The sequence below is a fragment of the Trichosurus vulpecula genome, chromosome 5 (genome assembly GCF_011100635.1).
Source record: "Trichosurus vulpecula isolate mTriVul1 chromosome 5, mTriVul1.pri, whole genome shotgun sequence".
Taxonomy (NCBI): domain Eukaryota; kingdom Metazoa; phylum Chordata; class Mammalia; order Diprotodontia; family Phalangeridae; genus Trichosurus; species Trichosurus vulpecula.
The window spans coordinates 301,249,088-301,273,669 of record NC_050577.1 but is presented as its reverse complement, the minus strand read 5'-3'; the positions used below and the strand labels follow the sequence as shown (position 1 = coordinate 301,273,669).

Sequence of the window (24,582 nt, the reverse complement as noted above, 5' to 3'; positions counted from 1 at the left end):
AGGGACTGTCAGGGTTCTGAGGGGCCTTAGAACAGGGAAGGTCAGGGCTGGGAGGGGCCCTAGAACAGGGAAGGTCAGGGCTGGGAGGGGCCCTAGAACAGGGAAGGTCAGGGCTGGGAGGGGCCCTAGAACAGGGAAGGTCTGGGTTCTGAGGGGTCTTAGAACAGGGAAGGTCAGAGTTTGGAGGGGCCCTAGAACAGGGAAGGTCAGAGTTTGGAGGGGCCCTAGAACAGGGAAGGTCAGGGTTCTGAAGGACCCTAGAACAGGGACTGTCAGGGCTGGGAGGGGCCCTAGAACAGGGAAGGTCAGGGTTCTGAGGGGCCTTAGAACAGGGAAGGTCAGAGTTTGGAGGGGCCCTAGAACAGGGAAGGTCAGGGTTCTGAAGGACCCTAGAACAGGGACTGTCAGGGCTGGGAGGGGCCCTAGAACAGGGAAGGTCAGGGTGGGGAGGGGCCTTAGAACAGGGGATGTCAGGGCTGGGAGGGGCCCTAGAACAGAGACTGTCAGGGTTCTGAAGGGCCCTAGAACAGGGAAGGTCAGGGCTGGGAGGGGCCCTAGAACAGGGACTGTCAGGGTTCTGAGGGGCCCTAGAACAGGGAAGGTCAGAGTTTGGAGGGGCCCTAGAACAGGGAAGGTCAGGGCTGGGAGGGGCCCTAGAACAGGGAAGGTCAGGGCTGGGAGGGGCCCTAGAACAGGGACTGTCAGGGTTCTGAAGGGCCCTAGAACAGGGAAGGTCAGGGCTGGGAGGGGCCCTAGAACAGGGACTGTCAGGGTTCTGAGGGGCCCTAGAACAGGGAAGGTCAGGGTTCTGAGGGGCCCTAGAACAGGGAAGGTCAGGGCTGGGAGGGGCCCTAGAACAGGGAAGGTCAGGGCTGGAGGGGCCCTAGAACAGGGACTGTCAGGGTTCTGAGGGGCCTTAGAACAAGGAAGGTCAGAGTTTGGAGGGACCCTAGAACAGGGAAGGTCAGGGTGGGGAGGGGCCTTAGAACAGGGGATGTCAGGGCAGGGAGGGGCCCTAGAACAGGGGCTGTCAGGGTTCTGAGGGACCTTAGAACAGGGAAGGTCGGAGTTTGGAGGGGCAGGGCTGGGATCATCTAAATTCAACCCCTTAATCTTACAGATGAGTAAATGAAAACCGAAGGGGAACTCCCTTGCTCTAGGCCTCAGGGGTCCTAGAATGTGGCCTCCCAAGCCCTGGTGCATTGCTCTTGCCCCCTCCCCGCTCCCCTGCCTCCCTCTTGTTACCCTGAAGGACTGTGAAGGATCGCCAGATGCCTCGGGACAATCCATTGTCCTTCCCGACATTCCCCGTCCATACCTGGGATAGAACTTCATTAAACTGCTTTCTGGTGAGAGGCAGAAGGTAGACTTCGATTATGCGTCTCAGCTGATTCTTTGTCACCCTCAGGGTTTGCTCAGAATCGATTATGCTAAATGCCTTCTTCAAGTCATCTTCTTTTTCGAGAATTTTTTGAAAGAAGATTCTATCCAGATCCGCAAAGGACAAGATGGGATTCACAACGCATATGGCTGGAAGATAGAAGCAGCTGCTTAATAAATGGACTTACAACAGAAAACCAGAGAGAAGCCTTCAGAATGAGGCCAGATCAGCTCAGCTTCACAAACACCTTTCTAGAACAGCCCGAGACCCAGGGATGGACCAGCCCCATGGGTCCCACCATATAGCCCAGGCCTCAGACAGCACTGTGGGATGGGGGGCGGGGGGAGGAGAATGGTCCCTCCCCTTGGAGAAAAGGCTCAGAGAGGTTCAGAGGATTGCCTGAGGTCACACAGTTTTGCCAGCTCCGAGACAGGGGATGCCTTCTCCACTGTTCTATGTGACTGGCCTAAAAGGGCCAGGGTCTCCCAACGCATCCTGGGCCATCTCCAGTCATCCTGGTGAATATCAGGCCACTGGACCCAGATGGCTCTGGAGGAAAAAGTGAGGCTGGTGACACAACACAACAACATGACTGGCAAGGAAAAGACCTCTGGTGCTTTTCTTACCCAACCAGAAGTCCCAGTGATGGAATCCAATCCCCAGGGGTTTGAACTCAAGATCTAGGACTCTGAGTTTGGGAATTTTGCCCCCTAAGGAGATTCCAGCTCTGAGAGAATGAACACAAAGCAGCCCAAAGGAAAGACTGTCTGCTGACCCTCCGAGGAGAACATTGGCTTCCTGAAGGCAGGGACACCTGTTTTTGTATGCTTCTGCACACAGTAGGAACTTTAATTCACAGATCTGACAGCAGGGCAGTTGGAGGAGAATCTGATTAAGGGTGAATGACATCGTTTTATAGATGTCTTGGATCACTACAGGCCTGACAAGAGGCAGAGGATCATAGCAGCTGGTCTTTGGGGAAGACTCTACCAGGTGGCCACTGGGCACAAAATCCGAGAAGGATTTTCTGCTTCAGAGGAAGGAGAATCCAAACCTCCTGAAATGAATCAGGGATTCCTGAGGATCCCAGTCAGCATGTGGATCTTGAAAAGAGTCTTTCCTTGGATATTTTCCCCTACTGGGAACCTTCCCTGCCCATTCTGCAGGGTTCCCCATCTGAGCCCACTCTCTTTGGCCAGAGCAGTGAGTGCCCTGGGTCACGGAGCCATGAAGCCAGTTTGGCTAAAATAAAAGAGCCTCAGAGCCTGCACAGAGCACGGACATCGCTGGACGTCACTCCCACGTCGGGAATGAAAAAATGCTCAGTAACGACAGTTCTTGGATTCTGAGCCAGAAGAGCCCCTGAAGCTGCTAGTGCACCTCAGCCCCACTTCCAGAGCAGAAATGAAGAAATGGAGGCGAAAGGGCCTGTCCAGAACACAGGCTCAGGTCTCTTATTAAAAGGTCAGCAATCTCCATGACACTCCCAGCTCATCCAACCTCCTGTCTGCCTGGTGACTGATTGTCTTCTATGGTGTTGCCAGCCTGACACCGCCAGCCTCTGCTGGCTACCCTGCAGCCAACCAACGAGGGCTTGGTAAGTGCCCACTATATGCAAGGCACAGTGCTGGGGGCCAGGGATACCGAGACAGAAGACACTCCCTCCCTGTCCTCAGGGAACTCACATCCCATCAGAGGAAACAACATGTATGCACACAATCAACAAATAGGCATTTATTAAGCAACTCCTGTATGCACTAGGTGATGAGGATACAAAGACAAAAGACATTGTGGAAAGCTCTGATGGTCTTGTCCTGCAGATTGCCTCCTTTCGCTGTCACCCACTTGTCCTACTCTGGCCCTCTGAAGCCGCCCAGAAGAGCTGACTCCCTCCTGCATGTGACAGTCCACCAGCATCATAACCTGCCCAGTCTTGTCTCCTCCAGGCTAACATTGGCCAGTCCTTTCTCCCTGCCATGTACACATATGCACATACTCCATTTCAGTCTTGAAATGGGGAAGAGAAGAACATGCAAGTTAAATACAACAGGACATTATATGGGTAAATACGGCATGTACTCACCAATGGCACAAATTAGTAACAAATGACTTAGCATGTAATTTCATTTATTTTACTACCAGGGAGAAAAAGAAGGTGGGAAAAGAATGTTTGTGGGCTGGTAAATCTTCAGTTTTTATGCACAAGGCTGTAAATGGTTTTGTGATTACAGTTTATTTATTAGCTCTGTCCATCACTTATTAAGCTCTGGGCAGATATTAAACATATTTTTACGAAAGCTCCATCTCCCCGCACACATGAGATCCAACTTGAGGGAGATGGTGGGATTATCTATGCCCCCTACCTCACCCCGATTTATCATTGTGATTTCTCACTGAGTCACTGAACCCCTCTGGGTACAGCCATGACACCACCCGGGATCCCAGATGGACTCGGGCATGGACAAAGCAGACATCGAATCAATCCATCGAAAGGGGGTGCAAAGTATACTGCACTGGGAGTCGGAAGTCCTGGGTTTGAGGTATCTTCTCACCTTTTTTAGATTTGTGAACGTACGTAAGTCAGTTCCCCCCTCCCTCTAAGCCTTAGTTCCTTTTGTGTAAAGGGGGAGTGATAGCAATTACACTGCCAACCCTCGCAGGGCTGGTGGAAGGGCGGTACTTGGTAAGCCTCGTGGTGTTACATAAAAATCAGCTGTTCTTATTCCCCCAGTTTAGAGAGAATTCCACCTGAGACATGTTGAGTTTAAGATGCCAACAGGACATCCAGTGTGAGATGTCCAAGAAGAAGAACAGATGGAGGTCAGAAGAGAGGCTGGGGTTGGAAAAGGGGATGTGAGCATCATTCGAGTGGAGATGGGCACGAGGTCACCCGCCCCAGGCAATCCTCCCAATCTCTGCACCATAGATGGTTGTCCACCTACAAAGGCAAAGGACAGCATCCTTCTGGGAGCCTCCTACAGCCATGAAGTGACAGGTCCGAGCCTACAATGCCAACTTCTCATCATCATCATCATCGTGGTCATCGCCACAGTGAGCAAGCGCTTTATATAGCACTTTAAAGTGTGCATATCTGTACTGTTATGTATTGTATGTATTACATTGTGTGGAACATTGTGTACTATATATTACTACATTATTATGTTATATTATATCATATCATATCACATTATGTTACATATTACAATATTACTACGTATCACTTTGTGTGTATGGGTATTGTTGTATATTGTACATATTCTGATGCGTTGTATATATCTTTGTTATTGTATATTGTATGTGTGTGTTACTGCCTCATGTCTACATGTGTGTTACTGTTCATTGCCCACATAGGCATCATTGTGTGTATGTATGCACATGTGTGTATGTGTGCATACAGAAATTATTAGATTTGAAATTCTGAGAAATGGCTCGGGCAGAGGAGAGCGAGCATGCGAAGCACAAACAAAAGTAACTGAGCTCAGTATCTTCAGCCCCCAATCCACAGGAGGGTGTTGATACAGTGGGGATTCGTTTGTAAACTGGAGACAAATGGTCCTTCTCGGGAGCGTTGAGCGTCTTAGTTAACTCCGTTGCTCGGTCCTGTCGTGCTGATACATGAACTCTTGTGTCCACTCTGGCCTGGGGTGATCAGGAGGTAGAGAAAAATATCCAGGGATGGTGAGGCACAGAAGTAAGGAGGGGGTCACCAGAGGCCTCACACTAAGGGATTAGAAAGATTTCATTCCCAGGCCTCAAATCTTTTTTCTTTCCCCATGTTCCCAAAAGCTGAAAATTGCTTTTGAATGACTTGGCCCTATTTCAACCTCTAGGGGGACTGGCCTGAAGCCACCGTCAATTAACTTATCTTTCTTTGAGAGTTAAACCATTTTTTTAAGGTACGGGAGTATACCTCAGGAAAGAAAAAAATCCAATTAGCTCGCTAGCCCTGCTTAGGAGGGAGAAGAAGCACAGTCTCTGGTGCTTTGAGAAGAAGGTAGAAAAGGAGGAGTCAGTCACTGAGCGCTGGGATGAACCTCCAGCATCCATCAGTTAAGTCAGGTCTGGTTTCCCTCTTCAGCAGAGTGAAGCCAGGTATTGCTCTAAAGGTACTGCTCCTCCTCCTCCTCCTGCTCCTGCTCCTCCTCCTCCTCTTGCCCCTCCTCCTCCTCCTCCTCCTGCCCCTCCTCCCCCTCCTCCCCCTCCTGCTGTTCATTCTCCTCCTCCTCCTCCTGCCCCTCCTCCTCCTCCTGCTCCTCCTCCTCCCTCACTGTGGACCAACACAACATGTAAAGGGGAAAGTTGCCCCAGAAGATGCTGCTGGTGGTCTCAGAGAGGAAAAACATTCAGTCAGATTCGGTGGCCCAAAGTGACGATTCGAGAGAACAAGGAAATTTCACTTCATTGCATCAATTACAGCGACATTGCAAGGGGTCTGTCTGTTCTGTTACGCACCAAGACTGGAGTCACAGAGCATTAGCATGGGAGGCACCCCCATCACAAAGCTCATCCAACTGTCCCATTTTCCAGATGAGGAAACCAAGCCCCTGAGAGGAACGTGACCCACCTAGGGCCACAGAGTAAGTGAGGGACAGATCCAAGACTCAAACCTCATTGCCTCTTTGCTAACATGACTTGAATGCAGCCACTTTTCTAAATACATTCCTGGGTACTCACACGAAGATGACCTGACGAGGTTTCTGCCAGCATTAGGGGTCGTGATACCAAGGGGTGAAGAATGGGGCCTTGCGTCTGCTTTGATTCCGGCAGTCGCAGGATGCAGAGACCCCAAATCCACTGAATTCACGACTGTTCGTATTAACTCCCTGTGACAGAAAAGAACACAGCATCCCATGACTGGGGAATCCCTGGGCCATGATCCCGCCTCTCCTGCATGGAAACAGGAAGGCTCAGGGTGTGGCCCACTCATGACCTTCTTGCCCAGTTTGTGGGGACCTTCGCACACCAAGATTTGGGGTAGTCTCAACAGGCCCTCAGAAAAGGAGGAACTCAAAATGAACACTTACCTAAAACACTGCTCAGTAATGAGGTGAGAAAGAGACGGGGTAGGTGTGTCTAGGGGAGGGAGGAATTAAAAATCCCCCATAGAAATGTATGGTGAGGTAAGAAGCCAAGATGGTGGATTAGAGGCAACCCAGCTGAACTCTCCCAACATTCCTCTCCAAACAACTTTTCAAGTGTGGGAGCAGCAGAGCCAATGAAGTGTCGAAATGAGGCGTTTTTCCAGCCTAAGAAGACTTAGGGGATGGCGGGAGAAGTCTACGACCCTGGGGAGGCCTGTCCAAATCCCATACACAATGAACTAGAGCAGCCGTCGCCACCACTGCAAAAGCTTCAGGAGCTCTTGGCTCAGAGATGGATGGTTAGGGGCTCAGACAACTGGGGAGAAAGAGATTCTAGGGGACCCTCTGCTGGCACTGACTGGTAACTCTATTGCCCATACGCAGTTCTGAATCACAGTTCCAGGACAGTGAGGAGCACTGGGGGTCAGCAAGGACCCTGGCTGCAGCTACAGGATGAAGAAAGACACTAGCACTTGTGGGTGCTGGGGAGTAGAAGCCTTTCCTGGGTAAAGACCAGAGCTCAGACCAGGAGAGCGGTGACCTCACCTCTCCCAGGATCACACCATGTTGGAAGCACCAAAAACTTGCAGACCCTCAGACTAGCTCTGAAAAGAGCAGCATGAAAAAGCCTGAAGCTTTTTGCCTCCATACCCCAAAGTGGGCAGAGCCCAACTTTAACATAAAGTTCGAAGTCAAAAAACAGGCAGGAAAATAAACAAACAACGACATGAGGTGAATTGGCCTACAAAAGAGAAATGAATAGCAGGATGGATCAAAAACTAGAACCTGACAATATGTTGTTTACAAGAAACACAATTAAAAATGAGGGACGCACATCCAGTAAAAATAAAGGGGTAGAGTAGAATTTATTATGCTATAGCTGAAGTAAAAAAAGCAGGGGTAGCAATCATGATTTCAGACAAAGAAAGAGAAAAATAGATCTAATTAAAAGAGAAAAGCAGGGAAAGTACATTTTGCTAAAAGATACCATAGACAATGAAGTAATATCAATACTTAACATATATGTACCAAATGCTATAGCAGCCAAATGTATAAAGGAAAAGGTAAATGAATTACAGGTGGAAATAGATAGCAAAACTATAATAGTGGGAGACTTCAACCTTTCTCTGTCAGAACTAGATAAATCTAACCAAAAAATAATAATAAAGAAATCAAGGAGATGAACAGAATCTTAGATAAGCTGGAATGATACACATCTGGAGAGAATTGAATGGGAATAGAAATGAATATATCATTTTCTCAGTGGTAAATGGCATCTTTACAAAAATTGACCACATATTAAAGCATAAAAACTTTATAGGCAGAAATATATAATGCATGCCTTTCAGATCATAATGCAATAAAAATTATATTTAACTAAGGACCATGGAAACAGACTAAAAATTAATTGGAAACTAAATAACCTAATCTCAAAGAATGAGTGAGTCAAAGAACAAATCATAAAAACAATAAATCATTTTATTAAAGAGAATGACAATAATGAGACAACATACCAAAACTTATGGGGTGCAGCAAAATCAGTAACCAGAGGAAAATTTATATTATTAAGTGTTTACATCAATAAAATAGAGGAGCAGATCAATGAATTGAATATGCAATTCAAGAAAACTAGAAAAAGAATAAATTAAAAATATCCAATTAAACACCAAAATGGAAATACTGAAAATTAAAGGTGAGATTAATAAAAACTGAATGTTAGAAAACCATAGAATTAGTAACTAAAACTAGGAGTCGGTCTTATGGGGAAAAAACAGCAAAATAGAAAAACCATTGGTTAATATGATTTTTAAAAAGAGAGAAGAAAACTAAAGCACTATTATCAAAAATTAAAGGGGTGAATACACCACTAATGAAGATGAAATTAAAGCAATTATTAGGAATTATTTTGCCCAATTATATGCCAATAAACTTAACGATTTAAGTGAAATGGAAGAATACTTACCAAAAAAAATATAACCTGCTAAGGTTAACAAAAGAAGAAACAGAATGCCTAAATAAACCTGTTTTAGAAAAAATAAATTGAACAGGCCATAAATGAGCTTCTTAAGAAAAAAAAAAGTGGCAGGACCAGATGGATTTACAAATGCATTCTACCAAAGATTTAAAGATCGATGAATTCTAATTTTAAATAAATTATTTGGAAAAAATAGGAAAGGAGTCCTACCAAACCCCTTCTGTGAAAGAAAGATGGGGGCAGTTAGGTGGTGCAGTGAGTAGAGCACCAGCTCTGGAGTTAGGAGGACCTGAGTTCAAATCCAGCCTCAGAAACTTGACATACTTACTAGCTGTGCAACCTTGGGCAAGTCACTTAACCCCAATTGCCCTGCCTTACCCCCTCCAAAAGCAAACAAAAAAGAAAGATGGTGCTGATACTTAAACCAGGAAGAGCAAAAACAGAGAAAGAAAATTAAAGACCAATTTCATTAATGAATATTAAAGCAAACATCCTAAATGAAATACTAGCTAGGAGACGACAGTAATATATCACAAAGAATTTACTTTGTGAGCAAGTGGGATTCATACCAGAAATGCAGGGCTGGTTCAATATAAAGAAAATTATTAACATAATTGATTATATCAATAACAAAATCAACAAAACTCTTATATCAATCAAAATGACTTTTCCTGAAAATGATAAGAAGCATCTACCTAAAACTGTCAGCAAGCATTGTCCGTAATGGGGATAAGCTAGAGCCTTCCCAGTAAAATCAAGAGTCAAGCAAAGATGCCCATTATCATCAATATCATTTAACATTGCAATAGAAATGCCATAGCAATAAGAGAAGAAAAAGAAATTAAAGGAAACAGAATGGACAATGAGGAAATTAAAACTGTTTCTTCTTGCAAATTCAACATAAAAATTAGTTGAAAAAATTAGTTATTTTAGCAAAGTAGCAGGATAGAAAATAAGCCTACCCAAATCATCAGCATTTCTATATATTACCAACAAAGATCTCCAAGAAGATATGGTAAGAGATATTTCATTTGTAATAATCATGAATGATATAAAACACCTTGGAGCGTATCTGCCAAGACTAACCCAAGAACTATATGAACATAATTATAAAACACTTCTTATACAAATAAAGTCAGGTTTAAATAATTAGAGAATGAACTGATGCAAAAAATGAAGTGAACAGAACCAGGAGAATATTGTACACAGTGAGAATGATATTGTATGATTAGCAACTATGAATGACTTAGCTTCTCTAATTAAGACAACAATCCAAGACAATTATAAAGAATTTGTGATGAAAAAGTGCTATTCACCTCCAGAGAGAGATGATGGAGTCTATTCAATATAATGAGTTTTTTTCACTTTCTTTATTTTTCCTGCCTTTTTCCAGCATAGTAATATGAAAATGCTTTGCATGATTTCATATGTTTGATATCACACTTCTTGTCTTCTCAATGGACAGGGGAGGGATGGAATTGAGGGAGAGAATTTGGAACTCAAATTTTTAAAATCAAATGCTAAAAATAAATAATATAGTATTTTTAAATTTAATTTAATTTGAAAATTTAAAAATTAAATAAATGGAGAAATATTCATTGTTCATGGGTGGACTGAGCCAATAAAATAAAAATGATAGTTCTACTTAAACTAATCTACTTATTCAGTGCCACCCCAATTAAACTACCAAAAAATTATTTTATTAAGCTAGAAAAACAACAAAATTCATTTGGAATAATAAAAGGTCAAGAATTTCAAAGGAATTAATAAAAAAGTAAAGAAAAGAAGTCTAGCAGCACCAGATCTTAAACTGTATTATAAAGTGGTAATTATCAAAAAACTATCTGGTACTGGCTAAGAGACAGAATGATAGATCAGTGGAATAGAGTAGGTATACAATACATAGTTATGGTTATAGTAATCTTGTGTTTGATAAATGCAAAGATCTAAGCTTTTGGGACAAGAACTCACTATTTGGTAAAAAAAATTGCTGGGAAAACTGGAAAAGAGCCTGACAGAAACTAGATATGGACCAATATCTTACACCATTTTCAAAGATAAGGTCAAAATCAATACGTGACCTAGACATAAAAGGTTATATCATAAGTAAGTTGGAAGAACATATTGCCTATCAGATTTATGGATAAAGAAAAGAATTTATGGATAAGCAAGAGATAGAAACATCGCAGATGTAAAATGGATAATTTTGATTACATTAAATTTAAAAAGTTTTGTACAAACAAAATCAATGACTATGCCCTAAGGCCTATAAACCTGCAGCAAAGCCACTACTAAGGCTATATCCCAAAGAGATCACAAAAGGAGAAAGGATGCACATGTACAAAAATATGTACAGCAGCTCTTTGTGGCGGCCAAGAGCTGGAAACTGAGGGGATGCCCATCCACTGGGGAATGGCTGAACAAGCTGCGGTATATGAATGTAATGGAATACTACTGTGCTATGAGAAATGATGAGCAGGCAGATTTTAGAAAAACCTGGAAAGACTTATATGAACTGATGCAGAGTGAAGTGGGCAGAAGCAGGAGAACGTTGTACGTAGCAACAGCAACGCCATGTAATGATCAGCTATGATAGGTCTTCTAAGCAATACAATGATCTAAGACCATTACAAAAGACTCGCGATGGGAAACGCTGTCCACACCCCAGAAAGAACTGTGGAGTCTGAACGCGATCAGAGCGCTCTGTTCTCACTTTTGTTGTCATTCTTTCTTTCTTGTGGTTTTTCCCTTTTGTTCTGATTTCTTCTCTCACAGCGTGACTAATGTGGAAATATGTTTAATATGATTGGACATGTATAACCTATATCAGATTGTTTGCCATCTTGAGGAGGAGTGAGGGGAGGGAGGGAGGGAGGGAGAAAAACTTTGGAACTCAAAATCTTATAAAAGAGAATGTTGAAAACTATCTTTCCGTGTAATTGAAAAAATAAACTACCAGTAAGTGGGAGAAAAAACAAAAAATTTCATACCTGACAGTAACAGGGAGCCAGAAGGGTATACTATGGAAGGGTATATATACTATACACCCAAAGGATAAATAAATAAATACCCCCCAAAAAAAACACAAAATCAATGTAGCCAAGATTAGAAGGAAAGCAAAAAATTGGGGGGAGGGGTAGTTTCTCAGATATAGGCCTCATAGAGATCTGAGTCAAATTTCTAAGAATATGAGTCATTCCTCAGTTGATAGATGGTCAAAGGACACAAACAGGAAGTTTTCAGAAGAAGAAATCAAAGCCATAGATCATCACGTGAAAAATGCTTTAAATCATTATTGATTAGAGAAATGCACATGAAAACAACTCTGAGGCACCATCTCACACCTATCAGATTGGCAAAAATTAGAGAAGGGGAAAATGACAAATGTTGGGGGGATATGGAAAAATTGGGACATTAATTCCACTGTTGGTGGAGTTGTGAACTGATCCAGCCATTTTGGAGAGCAAATTTAAATTATGTCCAAAGAGTTATAAAACTGTGTATTTCCTTTGCAGATGATTGAGCGCTCAATGCAACCTCCAAGATGCAAGAGTATGGATCAGTTCTCTGCTGCTTATGCTAACTTTGGCCTGACAATCAATGCCAAGAAAACAGAGGTTCCCCAACAGCCAGCCCCACACTGTTTATACATGGAACCATCAGTTACAGCAAATGGAGAAATGCTGAATGCTGTGTATAAGTTCACTTACCTTGGCAGTATACTTTCCAGAGATATATTGCCAGAGCTAGAGCGGTGTTTGGGGGGCTCCAAAGAGAAGTGTGGGAGACAGAAGGTATTAGGCTACCTACCAAACTGAAGGTCGAGAGCCACTGTGCTGTTGTATTGTTGTGTGACTGTGAAACCTGGACAGTATACCAGCATCCTGCCAGGAAACCAAACTGCTTCCATTTGAACTGTCTTAGGAAGATTCTGAAGATCACCTAGCAAGGACACTCCTTGCTCAAACAGAACTGCCAAGCACTCGAACTCTACTTCAGAGAGTGCAGATCCAATGGGTTGGCCATGTTTGAATGCCAAAAGTACATTTGCCTAAAAGACTATTTTATGGAGAACTCACACAAGGCAAGAGCTCAGACAATGGTCAGAAGGGCCACAAGGACACTCTTAAGGTCTCACTGAAGAACTTTGCTATCAATTAGAAGATATGGTAGGGGCAGCTAGGGGGCACAGTGAATAGAGCACCAGTCTTGGAGTCAGGAGGACCCGAGTTCAAATTCAGCCTCAGACACTTGACACACTTACTAGCTGTGTGACCTTGGGTAAGTCACTTAACCCCAATTGCCCAGCCTTCCCCCCTCCAAAAAAAAATATGGGAGACACTGGTCCTGTAGGACTGCCCAGCATGGCATGCCCACATCAAAGAAAGTGTTGTACTCCATAGGCACAGCAGAATCACAGTAGGCCAAAGGAAATGGGAGTTGTACAAATCCAGATACATCTCCATTGCAAATGTTCTAAGGGACTGCGTATGCCCAACCTGTGACAAAGCCTTCCAAACTTGCACTGGACTGGTCAGCCAAACCCGAACACAATGCACCCTGATGCCAATGTCATAATGTCATTGGTCCTCTTCAAAAATGAAGGACTCACAGCAACCATCACTACTAGGTCTGTTTCCCAAGGTGATCAGGGAGAAAGGAAAAGAACTGATACATCCTAAAAATATTGATAGCGGATCTCTTTGTGGTGGCAAAGAACCAGAAATTAAGGGGATGCCGATCAGTCGGAGAAATGGCTGGATCAGCTACACTATCTGATTGCACTGGAATACTACTACGCTGTAAGAAATAATAAGCAGGTTGATTTTAGAAAAACATGGAAAGACTTGCATGAAATAACGAAGAATAAAATGAACAGAACCAAGAGAACATTGTATACAGTAATAGCAATATTGTCCAAAGAGTAACTGTGAATGACTCAACTATTTTGAGTAACATGAACATCCAATCAACTACAAAGGACTTATGAAGGAAAATGCTCTCCGCCTCCAGACAAAGAGCTGCTATATGGAAGTATGCACGTTTTCTTTGGTTTACATACGTCAAATGTTGACCTTCTGTAATGTGGGGCTGAAAGGAAGGGAGAGAGACAAATATGAACTCAAAATGTGACCAAAAACTTAAATAATAAAGTTTTTAAAAGCTACTATGATGGCAGAGAAGACCAAGAAATAAACTCAAAAGAACTACAATGTGAAAATAGCTACAAAGTCTCAAAGAAAAATACTAATTGGACCCTACCCAACAAGAATTCCTAGAACAGTTAAAGAAAGAGATAAGAGTGGTAGAGGAAAAATTTGGAAAAGAAATGAAAATGGTGCAAAAAAATTATGAAAAGAGAATTAAAAGCGTGGTAAAAGAGGGGGGGGATACTGAAGAAAATAACACCTTAAAAAACAGAATTGACCTAATGGTAAAAGGGGCACAAAAATTTACTGAAGAAAAGAATTGCTTAAAAAGCAGAATAGATCAAATGGAAAAGGAGCTACAAAAAAATGAATGAAGAACTCCTTTTAAAAAGAATTTACCAAATGGAAAAAGAAGTACAAAATCTCACTAAAGGAAATAATTCCTTAAAAATTAGAGGTGGGAAAGTGGAAACTAATGACTCCATAAGAAATCAAGAAATAATGAAACAAAGTCAAAAGTCAAAAGAAAATTTAAGAATTATTGGACTACCTGAAAGCCATGATCAAAGAAAGAGCCTAGACATCATCTTTCAAGAAATTATCAAGGAAAAGTGCCCCCAATATCTTAGGTCCAGAGAGTAAAGAGAGTGTAAAATAGAAATTCAAAGAATACATGATCACCTCCTGAAAGAGATCCTAAAATGAAAATTCCTGGGAATATTATAGCCAAATTTCCAAGCTCCCAGATCAAAGAGAAAACACTTCAAGCAGCCAAAAAGAAACAATTCAAATATTATGGAGCCACAGTCAGGATCCCACAAGATTTAGTGGCTTCCATGTTAAAGAAATGGAGGGCATAGAATATGATATGCCAGAAGGCAAAAGAGCTAGGATTAAAAACTAAGAACCATCTATCCAGCAAAACTGAATATAATCCTTTGGGAGAGGGGGGACTGATAGACATTTAATGAAATAGAAGACTCTCAAGTCTTCCTGATGAAAAGATCAGAGCTGAATAGAAAATTTGCCATTCAAACAGAAGACTCAAGAGAAGCATAAAAAGGTAGACACAAAAGGGTAATAAGAAACTCAATGAAGTTAAACTGTTTATATTCCTGTGTGGGAAGATGATACATTTAACTCCTAAGAACTTCACCATTATTAGGGTTAAAAGGAGTTTACACAGTCTACAGAGGTCATGAATATGAGTCTATTATGTTGGGACAATCTCCCCAAAAATGAGGCAGTGAAAAATAGGGATGCACTGAAAGAAGGAGGAAGGGAGAGGAAAAATGGGGGAAATTTTCTCATATAAAAGAAGCATGCAAAGAAGAGCTTTTACAATGGAGGGGGAAATGGGAGGAGGTGGGCAATGTCACTCACATTGGAGATGGTTCAAAGATGAAAGAATATATATACACATTCTGGTGTGTATAGAAATGTAACTTAACCAATAGGGAAATAGAAGAGGAAGGGATAAGAGAAGGGGGAAGGAATGTTAAAAGGGAGGGCAGATTAAGGGAGGTAGTGGTTAAAAGCAAAATAGAGTTTTGTGGGAGAACAGGATAAAAAGAGAGAGAAAAGAAGAAACATAATGGGCTGGAGGTGAAAACACAGTTAGTAATCATAACTGTGAATGTGAATGGGATAAGTTTACCCATAAAATGAAAGCAGAGAGCAGAATGGATTAGAAATCAGAATCCAACAGTATGTTGTTTGCAAGAGACACACTTGAAATGAAAAGAGTTAAAACAAAGGAATGGAGCAGAATCTAGTATTCTTCAGAAAAACTTTTAAAAAGGCAGGGGTGGCAATCATGACCTCAGACAAAGCAAAAGCAAAAATAGACCTACTTAAAAGCGATAATCAGAGAAACTACATTTTGCTAAAAGGTAGCATAGACAATGAAGTAATATCAAAAAAAATTATAGCAAATTTCTCTGATAAAGGCCTTATTTCTCAAATATGCTGAGTATAGAACTGAGTCAAATTTCTGAAACTGAGAATCATTCCCCAATTGATAAATGGTCCCAGGATATGAACAGGCAGTTTTCTGAAGAAGAAATCAAAGCTATCTCTAGTCAAATGAAAAAATGCTCTAAATCACTACTGATTAGAGAAGCGCAAATTAAAACAATTCTGTGGTCCCACTTTATACTTATCAATAATAAATGCTGAAAGGGATGAGGGAAAATAGGTACACTCATGCATCATTAGTGGAGTTATGAATTGGTCTAACCATTCTGGAGATCAACTGACAACTCTGCCTAAAGGGCTATAAAACTGTACATACATATCCTTTGATCCAGGAATACCACTACTAGATCTGTAACCCCAAGAGATCAAAGAAAAAGGAAAGGACCCATATGTTTAAAATATTTAAAGCAGATCTTTTTGTGGTGGCAAAGAATTAGAAATCAAGGAGGTGCTCATCAATTGGAGAATGGCTGAACAACTTGTAGCAGTACTATTGTTCTGTGAGAAGCACGAGAAGACTTATATGAATTGAGGCAAAGCGAAGTGGGAAGAACCAGAAGATCATTGTGCACAGAAAAAGCAGTGTGGTAATGAGGATCAACTGTGAAAGACTTGGCTACTCTGATCAATACAATGATTCAAGACAATTCCAAAGGACTCATGATAAAAATAAAAAGGTGCTACCCACCTTGAGAGAGAGAACTGATGGATTCTGAGTGCAAAGTGAAGTATAAATTTCTCACTTTCTTTATTTTTCTTGCTTTTTTAAAAAAATGTGGATAATGTGGAAAAATGTTTTACATGATTTCATATGTATAATTGATTATCATATAGCTTGCCTTCTCAGTGGGTGGGAAGCAAGGAGAGAATTTGGAACTCAAAATTTAAAAAGAAAAGAATGTTAAGATAAATAAATAATACAGATGAGGAAATGGAAGTTCAGAGAAGCCACACAATACGTACAAGGTCACACAGAGAAGCAAAGGGATAGGCCAGAATTTGAACCCAATGCCTCCAATTCAAAATCCAGTCCTCTATTCCACTGTACCACATTGTTCCATTCCAGACATGAGGGAAGACATAAGCAAAAGTATGGAGATGGGAGAGAGCAGGACAAGAATATGGGCTGGTGAACAGTCTAGTTTCCAACCTGATGGTTGGAAGAATAATGGAATCCGCAACAGAAGGAGGGAAATTTGGCACCAGAAGTAGCAGTTGGGTTTAAAATGGAGCTGCTCATAACAGAAGAAGGAAGATGCAGGCCCCCTCCCTTTGCCTCCACACTACATGTGAAGCAAAAGCAGGGGGTGCTGAGTGTGAAAAGTCGAATTGGTGCCAGATTAAGGAGGGCCTTGATGTCATGAGGCATAGCTTGTGTTTTATTCAGCAAACAATGGGAAGTCACTGACAGCTTTTGGGAAGGAGGCCAGTGTGATCCTCACAAAGGCAGTGAGGAGAAGAATGAACTAGAGAAACGAGAGCCTGGGGACACGGAGGCTGGGTAGGTTATTCCAACAGTCCAGGAATGAGGAGAACAGGGCCTGAGTCAGGGTGTTTGCAGGGTGGTTGAAGAGGAGGAAAGGGATGCAAGAGATGCTATGGAAGAAAAATTACAGGACTTGGCAAGTGATTAGATGTTAGATGTTGGGTTGAGGTTAGGGAAGAATCGATGACTCCAAAGTTTTCAAGTCTGGGTGGCTGCAATGCTAGCCACGTCATCAGCAGAGCTAGAGAAGGGATGTGGAGAGGAGATTTGGGGATATGAGAAGCTTGGTTTGGGTCATGATGAACTTCAGGAGCCAGTGAACCATCCGCACAGAGAGTAGACGAGGCAGCTGGGAATATGGAGGAGTACACCCAAGCCGAGGCTGATGAGTCCATGTAGAGGAGATCATTGAAATCATGGGAGTGGATGAGATGAGCTTGCCAACAGAGAGAGAGGAAAGAGAGAAGAAAGTGAAAGAACCAGGACAGAAACTTGGAGAAGACCTCCATTTAAGAGGTGGAGGAGCCAGCAGCCCAAGGAAGAGCAGTCAGAGATGTGGGAGGAGAACCAAGAACGATGCTGTGGTGGAAGGAAAGAGCACAGAGGACCTGGATTTAAGTCCTTGTTCCACATGCTACCACCTCTGAGCCTCAGCTTCCTTGGTGATAAAATAAGGATCACAGACATTGAATTACATCCTCCCCCAGGGGAGTGGTAAGGTATTCCCTTTGTGCAACAGACAGGTGAATACTGAGCTCTAACAGGGAGGAGAAGGTGGTCCACAGTGACTGAGAAAGGGCCTGGAGGAAAGCAGAAGACATAGAAGCAGGCTGTAAGCTTCTGGAAAGGAAGGAATTTTTTTAAATTGTTTTTGAATCCCTAGCACAGTGCCTTGCATACAAGAAGTACTCAATACGTTCTTGTTCAACTGAATTGAGGACCCGAACGGACATAGAGGAAAAGGAGAGGTGGGGAGAAGGCGGAGGGCATGTTCAAGGGCTTCTAGGTTCACAATGAAGTAGGAGACAAGTTCAAGAACAGCCATGCTCAGAAGTCTATCCTAGAGGCCACCTCCCTTCTCTTCAGGCAGACTGGGGCCACACTTGACCATCTCCAGGCCTTCAGTCCCTCTCGGTTTCCCCCTTGGCTCAAGGATCCTCACCAGCAGCCCAGAAATCGCATCCACCACTTCTTCTGGCATCCTGGGATACTATTCACCAGACTTATTGACATGATTTCATTGCGTGAAGCAAGGCTCTGTGTGCGTGCGCGCGCTTGTGTGTGTGTGTGTGTGTGTGTGTGTGTGTGTGTGAATTTTCTCCCTTATCTTGGTTTCCAACTTCCTGTTAATCATTTTTGTTCTCTCTCCCAAATGGATGGCTTCTCTTCTTGATATGGAAATGACAGTTGAACCATTCTGCTTTCTCCCCATCATCACCCCGTCCACTGAGGAGTGGTCCTAAGCCTTCCTTGGCCCTCCTTTCTCCATCAGCATAACTAACAGAGCTCATTAGCAGACTCGCCACTCTTCTTAGAGGACAGGGCACTCTTTGCTGATCACTCTTGGTTTTCATCTCCTGGATGTGTCTTTTTACAATCCCAGTTTGTCCATGAGTTAGTTCCCTGTACTTCCTCACTGGGCTCCTTAGACAACTCCTCCCACTCTGCTTCCTCCCTTGTGCTATTGGACCTTTATTCTCAAGATCATCCCATCCTCCTCCTGTCCAACTTTGAGCCTCCAAACGCCCCCATTCATCCTTCCTCTGAACTCTCTGAGCTCCCAAGAAAGGCATCCACTTCCCCCCCACTACAAAGTAGGACATTTCAAGCTAGAGAAGCCACCTCCTCCCAAAGTTCCTGTTATGTCGAAATTAGCGACAAGTTCCTCCCCCCATCTGGGTAAATCAGGTAAAGAATACAGTTCCCTTCACCACTTTTTGAAGAGTTAAATCAGCATTGAGACAACTTCAGACATTGACAGCTGCTGCTACGCCCAAAAGCTGCTAAACTGTGCGTAACCTCTGACCCAGAAACATCATTATATGACCCCAAAGAGATCCACAAAAGCAGAAAAAGACCTATATATACAAAAAGATTTCTAGCAGCTCTTCTTGTGGTGGCAAGGAAGGTGCGGCCATCGACGGGGGAAATGGACAACCAAGCTCTAGTGTATGGATGTGATGGAATGCTAGTGTGGTGTATGAAGGGGAGGGTTTCAGAGAGACCTGGGAAGACTTATATGGCCTGATGCCACGTGAAGTGAGCAGAAGCAGGAGGACAATGTATAAAATAATAACAGTATTGTAAAGACAAACAACTTTGAAAAACTCTGACCAACACAATAACCAACCACAATTCCAGAGGAACGTTACCCATTTCCTGAAAGAGACGTAAAGAACTTGGGATTGCAGATTGGGACATTTTCAACATGGTCAATGCAGGCATGTGTTTAGCTTGGCTACTTTTTGATGGAGTGGGGGGGGTCTGTTTTTCTTGTTTACTCAATTTGGGTAGGAAAGGGAGGTGGGAAGGCAGATCTGAAAATGAAATAAAATTCAATTTAAAAAAGAAGTTTCCAACTGCTCTGCTTTTGCCAAAGAGAGAGAAGAGCTCTAACTAATGGCCAAGTAGTTCAAGTGCTTATGGATCAGTTTTATTTCTTAGACACATTATCCACTTCCTCCTTCTGGCTAGGTGGTCTATAGCATATTCCATAATATTGTGTTTCATTGATTCTTGCCCAAATGCTCTTTATCACGTGCCCCCCACAGTTTATAGATTTCCTCTATCTTCTTGATATACATCACTCCACTGACTCTTTTATATAATAGCTTCCTTTTCGATAAAGTACGTATTTCCATTACCATGTTCCTCTCAGGGGCCACATTTTGCTAAGTCTCAGCGCTGGCTATTAGGTCAAATTTACCTCTTTGGGTTAGGATCTCTAGCTTGTTTTGTTTACTACTCAGATTCTTTGCATTTGTATAAAGATATGGATAGCATATGTCCACATAAATATGGATAACTCAGGGTCATGAAAGGAGAAGGCAAATTGTAACAACTACCTAGAGTTAAGGGTTAGTAGGGCAGGAATGGTAAAAAAAATGCATAGGGAATTAAAGATTCAAAAGTAGAAAAGAGGGGTAGCTAGGTGGCATAGTTGGTAGAACAATGGCCCTGGAGTCAGGAGGACCTGAATTCAAGTCCAGCCTCAGACATTTACTGTGTGACCCTGGGCAAGTCACTTAACTTCCAATTGTCTCCAAAAGTAGAGAAGATGTCATGGTTTAAATGGCTGAGTATTAAGCCAAGACTGTGCAGGGAGGGAAGTTAAAGTCACAATGGGGTTAATGAACTGGGAGAAATCAAAACAACAAAAATCGTGATGAAGGAAAAGAGCATGTGGAGGGGGGAATATAGGAGGGGGGAGGAGAGAGAAAGGACAAAAGATTGTAGTTAGAGGCGAACATGTCAGAGTTCATCTTGGGAGGGGGCAGTTTCAAGTAATGTAGAAGCCTGTGAGGTGATCAGGCAAGGGAAGATTATCCCCATTTAACAGATAAGAAAGCTGAGGTTAAGTGATTTGCCTAAGACTATATACCTCTATCTACAGATCTAAGCTCCAATCCTGATTCCTAGATCAAGTACAACACACTGCCTCCTATCAGGTGCCTTTTATTTAATGTGTGATGTGGCTAAATACATTTACAATTCACAGCTTTTATTTATGCATTTTTGACATCACACTGTTAGTGCCCAACATGCCTTCCCCCATTGACTCCTCCCTTAAAAATTAAAAATTGAGCAAAACCAACCAACACAATCACTATGTCTGACATTATATGCAACACTCAAAAATACAAACTAGGTGGGAGAGTTAGAGACAGACTCCCTATTTAACAATTGCTGAGAAAACTGGAAAGCTCTGTGCATATATGTGTGTGTTAATTTTATATTTAGCCATGTATCCATTTGGAGTTTACTGTAGTACGTGTGTGTGCGTGCACGCATGTGTGTGCATGGATGTGCCTGTGTGCGTGTGTGTGTCCTACTAAAGAGTCTGAATCTATTTGATAGGGAAAGGGAACCATCCCTACCATTTCTCCCCACTGATGGTTCTGAGTCAATCACTTAATCAACAAGCATTTATTAAGCACTCCCTGTGTGTCAGGCCCTGTCCAGGGTGCTAAGATGAAAGACAAAAATGAAATAACCCCTACCCTCTAGAATCTTACCTGATCCAGTCAGAAGTGCAGACAATAGAGGCTCGGTGGGCAGAGGACTAGAGGTTCACAGACTCACAAATGGAGAGCTTGAAGGGGCCTCAGTGGTCCAAGCCCCCACTTAGAGGAGGAAACTGCAGCCTTGGAGGGACAGAGACTAAGTCAAGGTCACACAGCCATAAGCACCAGCACTGGGATGGGAGAACCCTGCTGCCGGAGGATCAGTTAAGTCTTCGTCCGCACCTGACCCAGGAGATCCTGGGAGCTCATCATTCACTCACACTGCATCTCAGTTTCCTTACATAAGGTAAATCTCGGTCATCCTTGGAGCACTGTACAAATAGGAGATTCCATTACTATGGAGAACTCCTAGTGAGGCAGGGCAAGACCTGCTCTGCCACTGATAGCTTTGGACAGTCTGGAGGATGCTGGGTGGGTTGAGAGGGGGACCTGCCCATGGTCACGCAGCCAGGATGGGTCAGAGCCCAAGCTTTCCTGGTGTGAAGGCAGCTCTCCTTTCCTCCCAGACAGAGATGATGAACCTCAGGCACCCTTTCCATTCTAACATCCCATGGCCACTTCCTAAATAGCACGTGTTTAAAACCATGAATGGGTGTTCTACTTTTCTTTCTCTGCCCACATCAATCACAACTGACTTAAAGAAGCAGTTTAGGGGGAAAAGCTCCCAATTCGGAACTAGGAGACCTATGTTCTGTCCCCTCCTTCACTGCCAACCACTCTGAGCCTCAGTTACCTCATCTGTAAAACGAGACTGCTGGGCTAAACTTCTGAGCTCCCTTCTAGGACAAAGATGTTATTTGGTCCATTGGAAATAGAGCCTGACTCAAAGTCAAAGGACCTGGGTTCAAAGCCCAACTCTGCTATTTGTAACCTTGGGCCAGTCACTGCCTCTTTGTGAACCTCAGTTTCCCCATCTGTAAATGACAGGATTGGACTAAATGATCCCTGGATCCCCCTTCCAGCTCTAAAATCCTACAATCTGCAAACCTTAAAGCACTATATAAGTGCTGGTTATTATCATATTTTTTGTTATTATAAGATCTTCCTAGCCATCCATTGCTGGTGAAGAACACTTGGGTTTCTGCTTCACAATGAGTCTTTCAGCTGTGTGGGTCTCAGCTATAACTACATACCTTGTTGCGGTTGTTGCTGATGCAAATATAACTGTTTTCTTTATTTTATCCATAAATTCTCTCCCTAATAGCAATAAGGCACGCCAGGGCTTTGGCCTCATGCCTTATTACACCACCTAAGGAGAGAGATAATCACCCAGAAATGTACTTCCTGGTGTGTATTTTATTACTTGAATACAGTGTTACAATCCAGAGCACACTTAAGTCAGAGACGGCAGAGTTAAGAAAGAAAGCCCTCAACGGTACCATCAGGAGCGAGAGGAGAAGGGGCAGGACGATCTGCTGGGCTGTCTCCAGTTTCAATTTCTTCCAGTCCTGGGGTCATAAAAGGAACTGATCACGACTGTTTATTGAGCTGAATTGAATTGAACCACATCTCAAATTAGAGGAGTGTTCCAAAGGATGTAGTAGATGACTCTCTGAAGACGGCACCACTCTGGGAATGTTTGCTATAATTCTCCTGCCATGTCAGGAGTTTCTACCCAACTGCTACTATAAATACCATTCCCAACTTACGTTTAAATGTTAACGTGATTCTAAAGTGCCCTTTGTGAACTCAGTCTGAGCACACTTGGCATTCCCATGGCATCAAACTGTAAAACAGGTGACTCATGGACACTCAGAAAGGGAAGTGCTAATTACTATGACCCAGCATGGGTTCACTAAGGAAAAATCCTATCCGTGAGACTGCCTTCATAGAAGATGGGAACCCCAAGAGAAGTAGGTGGTAGCCTAGCCACACTCTGCCAAGCTCAGGCCTCATATTAAGTATTAGATATCCAGTTCTGGCTAAACACTGACAAGTGAAGAGATGCTGACAAGCTGGACTGTGTCCAAGAGAAAAAGATCTGGCCATCGGCAGGATCCCAAACCATGTCATGTGGGGATCATCAACTGACAGAAGTGAGGGTCCCCTAAGAGCCCTCTAAGGTCCTTTCTGACTTGAAATCAATGACCCTACATTCCAAGGTGCAGCCTGATAAACAAAATATTTGAGGGAGACTCAAGTATCTGTCCTCAAATATTTGAGTTACTGCTCCTTCCCTTCACTACTGGATATATTTGTGTTTGGGTCACCAGAACCTACATCTTCAGCCAACTTAGCCCAGTAGAATTTTCAGCCATGAGAACCTACTTGTCCTTTGTCATAGCTCTTTGTTTTTTAATTAATTTATTTTATTCTGAATTTAAGAAACAAAACAAATATTTCCATAAGAAAGTGGGATAGAAAAACAAGAGGACTCCACCTGAAGTGCCCATTATGTACAACTTGCTATTCCTTTCAAATATACAACAAAGTTATCATGTGACTTTCTTTTTTTTTCTTCTCCCTCCCCAGACCAAACTTAAGATGGCTGTGTGTGTGTGTATACACACACATGCATATACCTATATACATACATGTGTCAGTTCTTTTTATGGATTCAAACAGCACCTCCCTTCATAGGATCGTTGAGGTTCATTTGGGTATATATCATAGTCAGAATGACTTGGTTGCTCACAGTTGTTCTTAATACTGCTGTTACTACATCCATAGGTTCCCAAAGTGGCCTATACTGCCCCCTGTGGGGCACTGAAATGATCCAGGGGAGCAGTGGTAGCCTCAGATGCAACTGAGGGGTGTTGAATAAAAGTAAGGGGGAGGTAGAAGCATAAGGAAGGAAGAGAGGAGAAGAAAATTTTGAGAAATGGTTCGTACATGTTTCATCTGTTGTGTAACACAGTTAAAGTTGTAGGGATTACATTATTTTCCAAATAAACACACAAAATGCAAGTTATAACCAACCAGTGGTCAAGTCTGCCAACAGGTCTTAAGAAGCAAGTGTTGGCAGGCGATTGTGTCACACATTGTGAGGAAGTCCAGCATGCATCAGCAGGATTATGTGCATGTAATAACTTGTTTATAATATAATACTGTACAGTTACATGAGACAATATTGCATCACCAAAATTTCAATGCAGGAAAAAACCCACAAATTTACAATAAATTATTAAATTTAAGATGCACCATTTTTTTTCAAAATATACTTTATATTTTTTTGAAATGATGCAAATTTTTTTAAAATGTTGAAGGGTTAAAGAAAGTAGATTTGCCGGGGAGGGGGTGGGATGGTGCTGAGTAATCTTTTTTGAAAGGAGGCGGTAAGCCAAATAA

The 24,582-nt window shown here is 42.7% G+C and overlaps 1 protein-coding gene across 1 annotated transcript in view; it reads right to left on the bottom strand.

Moving 5' to 3' along the window:
• The window catches only part of EFCAB6 (EF-hand calcium binding domain 6), a gene marked incomplete at its 3' end in the record, with an annotated part of 228,542 nt that overhangs the window by 183,229 nt on the left and 20,731 nt on the right, over positions 1 to 24,582 (bottom strand). The window contains exon 2 of the mRNA XM_036760831.1: positions 1,319 to 1,530. Coding sequence (XP_036616726.1) covers positions 1,319 to 1,530 — 212 coding nt within the window. The remainder of the gene's footprint in view (positions 1 to 1,318; positions 1,531 to 24,582) is intronic.